Genomic DNA, 5,321 nt, shown 5'->3' with positions numbered 1-5,321 from the left:
GCATGAACATACAGCAGGGTTGGCCAACCCTCCTCCTTGAGACCTTCTTGGTGTTCAGGCTTTTGCTCCAGGATCTTGATTAACTTAACTATGTGTGTTAGAGCAGGGCTGGAGCAAAAGCCTGCAAACCCAGTAGCTCTCCAGGAGGATGGTTGGCCACCACTGATCTTCAGTTTGCATCGTTGGTTGCATATATCATATTTTAAAGCATTACATATTCTGCTCTACATTGGATAGCTATAGCATTGTTCCTTCAAACACAGTATACCTGCATTCATATAGCCAGGGAGAGAGAGAGAGATTACAAATTGATTGCATGCTTCTTTTGTGCTCATTAGTTTGGAGCGGCTGGCTGGCCCTCCGGTCTGTGAGGTCAGAGGTCATGTGACTGTCTGTTAGGACTATCAGAACTAGTAACAAGAAGAGCGTTCATTTAAGTTTTATTTTGGGAAACAACTTCTTCCATCTGTGCTGAAGTTCTCCACACACAACTGTGTAATAGTGCTGCTCAGCTCTGTTGGATGATATCACCCCTTGTCAGGGCAATGAGGTGTGCCCGTTGTCAGGGCAACAACGTGTATTCATTGTCAGGGCAACAAGGTGTGTCCATTATCAGGGCAACAAGGTGTATCCATTGTCAGGGCAACAAGGTGTATCCATTGTCAGGGCAACAAGGTGTGTCCATTGTCAGGGCAACAAGGTGTGTCTGTTGTCAGGGCAACAAAGTGTGTCCATTGTCAGGGCAACAAGGCGTGTCTGTTGTCAAAGAGAGGTGGTGTTGCTGTTGTAGGAGATCTGGGGAATCCCGTTGCTGGAGTTGTCCAGGATCTCCTGTTAGAAACACACTCACGCATGCACACACACAAATTAGGAGAAATCAATAGCAATGTGTGAGCACGCATGCATGTGAGTGTGTGTTAGTTTCTTACAAAAGATCCGTGTGTGTATGGTTCCTTCTCAGCCATCTCGTGTGAGTGGTGCAGTGAGTGTTCTCTCTCCAGAAACATCCTCTGTTGTTCTGAACTGGCCAGACGACAGGTCAACCAGGTAGAGAGAGTACAGGAAGAGATACCTACAGGAGAGAGGGAGAAGGGGGAGAGAGACCTACTGAATTGAATGGTGCCAGAAGTTGAATGTTACTGTACCACAGTTCATATTTTAGAGCAGGTATTCTATAATAACCCTTTCATATACAGACAAAGACAGGTTATCATGCAGATTAGAGATGTTGGGTCAGCATCGCCCTACTTCAACTACCTGGAGTAGGAATGAGTTGATTTGCCTGTAGTGTAATGTAATATAATGTTTAACTGTGTTTCGTAGCGTTGCATACCCAGGCAGGCAATGGTCATGGCCGCCAGGTGTAGTGAGCGGAGAGTGTCCGGTCGTCGTGACAACGCCCTAACAAACTGGAAGTTGAGAATCCCTCCAATCAGACCACAGATACAGCAGGCTGAGAACAGAATCATCTAGAGAGAGAGAGAGAGAGAGAGAGAGAGAGAGAGAGAGAGAGAGAGAGAGAGAGAGAGAGAGAGAGAGAGAGAGAGAGAGAGAGAGAGAGAGAGAGAGAGAGAGAGAGAGAGAGAGAGAGAGAGAGAGAGAGAGAGAGAGAGAGAGAGAGAAATACACAAATGCTTAAATTACTGCACCTCCTCATACTGTAGCTACCTTGTCAGCAGTAAACAATACATGCTGAGATTGGAGGGAACGAGATGGAACACACCGTTTATAGTTTCCTACTATATCACTGTAAATATTGTGTTGTTGTTGAATATTTTTTATTATTATGTACTGCATAGTTATCCTCTCTCACTCACTCACTCTCTCTCTCTCTCTCTCTCTCTCTCTCTCTCTCTCTCTCTCTCTCTCTCTCTCTCTCTCTCTCTCTCACCCACACACACACATTTCTGACTTTTCCTGGTAGCTCAGTTACAGTGAACTGGCCTCTAAGTATCCCAACTTTATTACTGTGTGTGTGTGTGTGTGTCTGTGTGTCTGTGTGTGTGTGTGTGTGTCTGTGTGTGTGTGTGTGTGTGTGTGTGTGTGTGTGTGTGTGTGTGTGTGTGTGTGTGTGTGTGTGTGTGTGTGTGTGTGTGTGTGTGTGTGTGTGTGTGTGTGTGTGTGTGTGTGTGTGTGTGTGTGTGTGTGTGTGTGGATACACACACGTCAGGATCCTAATGTTACAAACCAAAGCTCCTTTTTCAGTCACTATCCATTGTTTGCAAACACATCAGACTCCAGAGATACACTAACCTACCATAACATAATCATCACACAGAGAGAAGAGAAGAGGAGAGGAGAAAGGGGGAGGAGAGGTGAGGAGAAGAGTGAGGGGAGATAGGAGAAGAGAAGAGAGGATGGCTTTTACTAAAGTGAGATTGAGAGACAGTGAGATAGAGAGCATGTGAAAGGATGAGAAAGAAGGTGTGATGGAGGGAGACAGAGGGTGATGCATAGGCCAGGAGATGGAAAGAGTGAATAACAGACAGAGTGAGGAAGGAGCAATCACTTTGGTATTGATCAGCCATTTACAGCTCTGTGACTTCTGAGAGGAGAATAGGAGAGAGAGATTGGATGAGGAGAGGAGAGAGAGAGAGAGAGAGAGAGAGAGAGAGAGAGAGAGAGAGAGAGAGAGAGAGAGAGAGAGAGAGAGAAAACATACAACGTCATAAAATCCATGTACACAAACAACAAGTGTGCAGTTAAAATAGGCAAAAAACACACACATTTCTTTCCACAGGGCCGTGGGTGAGACAGGGATGCAGCTTAAGCCCCACCCTCTTCAACATATATATCCACAAATTGGCAAGGGCACTAGAACAGTCTGCAGCACCCGGCCTCACCCTACTAGAATCTGAAGTCAAACGTCTACTGTTTGCTGATGATCTGGTGCTTTCTGCTAAATTCTGCTAAAATATCCTCTGTATACAACGTAAAACACCAAATAATGCATGCAAAGCACAATTAGGCCGATACCCGCTAATGATCCAAATACAGAAAAGAGCCGTTAAATTCTACAACCACCTAAAAGGAAGCGATTCCCAAACCTTCCATTACAAAGCCATCACCTACAGAGAGATGAACCTGGAGAAGAGTCCCCTAAGCAAGTTGATCCTGGGACTCTGTTCACAAACACAAACAGACCCCACAGAGCCCCAGGACAGCAACACAATTAGACCCAACCAAATCATGAGAAAACAAAAAGATCATTACTTGACACATTATAAATAATTAACAAAGAAACAGAGCAAAGTAGAACGCTATTTGGCCCTAAACAGTGAGTACACAGTGGCAGAATACCTGACCACTGTGACTGACCCAAAGTTAAAGAAAGCTTTGACTATGTACAGATTCAGTGAGCATAGCCTTGCTATTGAGAGAGGCTGCCATAGGCAGACCTGGCACTCAAGAGAAGACAGGCTATGTGCACACTGCCCACAAAATGAGGTGGAAACTGAGCTGCACTTCCTAACCTCCTACCAAATGTATGACCATATTAGAGACACATATTTCCCTCAAAACAAATCCAATTTGGATAAACTCCCATATCTACTGGGTGAAATACCATAGTGTGCCATCACAGCAGCAAGATTTGTGACCGGTTGCCACAAGAAAAGGGCAACGGTGAAGAAAAAACACCATTGTAAATACAACCCATGTTTATGTTTATTTATTTTCCCTTTTGTACTTTAACTATTTGCACATCGTTACAACACTGTACTGTATATAGACATAATAGGATATTTGAAATGTCTCTATTCCTTTGGAACTTCTGTAAGTGTAATGTTTACTCTTCATTTTTTATTGTTTATTTCACTTTTATGTATTATCTATTTCGCTTCCTTTGGCAATGTAAACATATGTTTCCCATGCCAATAAAACCCTTTAAATAAAATTGAATTGAGAGAGAGAGAGAGAGAGAGAGAGAGAGAGAGAGAGAGAGAGGGGTGGGGTGAGAAAGAGGTGACTCCTTTCCCTGTCTCCTCTAGTCTCTCTCTCTGAAGGACCTGAGTAACTCCTACCTTCTGTCCTGGATATATTTCTGCACGTGCTCACACCCTCATACAGAGGACAACAGTGCTACACTACCTAACTCACTGACCTGCAGTCCTGTGTCTGTGTACTCTGGTGTATGGTGCGGTGGCTTTTAGCACTGCAGTGTGTGCGTGTGCGTGCATACGTGTGTGTGTGCGTTTTGGTTTTAAGTGTGTGTTTGTGTGTGTGTGTGTGTGTTTGTGTGCATGTGTACTTACGATGAGTCCAGTCCTCTTCCTAGCACACAGGACTCCACACATCCCACAGATGAGAAACTGAGAGAGAGAGAGAGAGAGAGAGAGGAACCAGATCAAAACTGGTTCAGGACATGATCAGAACCGAATCTGAACCGGTTCAGAACTGGATCAGAACTAGATCAGAAGTTAGAATTGGATCAGAGAGAGAAAACAACTTCAGATGTCCAAGTTCAAAAGGGACAAAATTGTGAAATTATGACAGCATGGAAACTATCAAATAATTTAATAACCTTTCTTTAGTAAAATGATGAGAAACTATAGCTCTTCCGTAGCTCATCTGGCAAATATTAACGGGACAGACCTCCATGGAACGTTTCACCGGGAGAAGTGAAATTGAGACAATGAGGCAGTCATCTGTAGGCGCGCGCGGGGGCGCGTTCTCACTGTATGAGGGTGTGCATAAAATTACAGCTACTTAAATCAACAAACCAAAAGCATGCATTCAACACATTATCTATTTCACTTGCTTTGGCAATGTAAACATATGTTTCCCATGCCAATAAAGCCATTTGAATTGAATTGAGAGAGAGAGAGAGAGAGAGAGAGAGATATGGTAAACTAAAAGCTCTACATACACACAGGCCGCTCCAGATAGGTGAAGCGTCTCCTTGTTGTGGTTTGTGTTCCTCCCTGACCCAGCTGAGCCCCACGGCTCCCAGGACGATACTGGCGACCCCCAGCCCCACCTCCAAAACTGACAGCAGCAGCAGGCTCCACAGAATCTTCCGGCTGGAACACATCCTTCCCAGGCATCCTCCTGGAGACCAGTCCGCCTGTCTGCCCTCCTAGTTCGGCTTTAGTAAGGAGGGCACACGGGTAGGCAGCAAAACGTTTTGAAACGGAAAAACGAAAATAAGCGTTTCTTAGGCTACTTCCCGGAAAACAGTCACGGTTGTTGATAAGTGGACTGTCCTGGTTAAATAAAGATGAACTGGATAAGTTCAGGTACCTTCCGGTACTTGTGCCAACTAGCAACCCGACCCTGGAGGATCCGACGCCGTCCGAGAGAGCAGGAGAGGGAGTCAGCCC

General features: G+C 44.9%; 1 protein-coding gene across 1 annotated transcript; it reads right to left on the bottom strand.

Annotated features, from left to right (window-relative positions):
- Positions 1–202: 202 nt before the first annotated feature.
- On the bottom strand, positions 203–5,032 carry LOC121585644 (transmembrane protein 196). The gene is made up of 5 exons (XM_041901968.1): positions 4,868–5,032; positions 4,254–4,310; positions 1,334–1,469; positions 930–1,072; positions 203–831 (listed from the first exon to the last, which is right to left on the bottom strand). The coding sequence occupies exons 1-5, from the start codon at positions 5,030–5,032 to the stop codon at positions 763–765; spliced, it is 570 nt and encodes a 189-aa protein (XP_041757902.1). The 3' UTR covers positions 203–762.
- Between the last annotated feature and the right edge of the window lie 289 nt (positions 5,033–5,321).

This window comes from Coregonus clupeaformis, chromosome 17 (genome assembly GCF_020615455.1).
Source record: "Coregonus clupeaformis isolate EN_2021a chromosome 17, ASM2061545v1, whole genome shotgun sequence".
NCBI lineage: Eukaryota > Metazoa > Chordata > Actinopteri > Salmoniformes > Salmonidae > Coregonus > Coregonus clupeaformis.
This window is presented reverse-complemented; position numbering and strand designations above follow the sequence as displayed.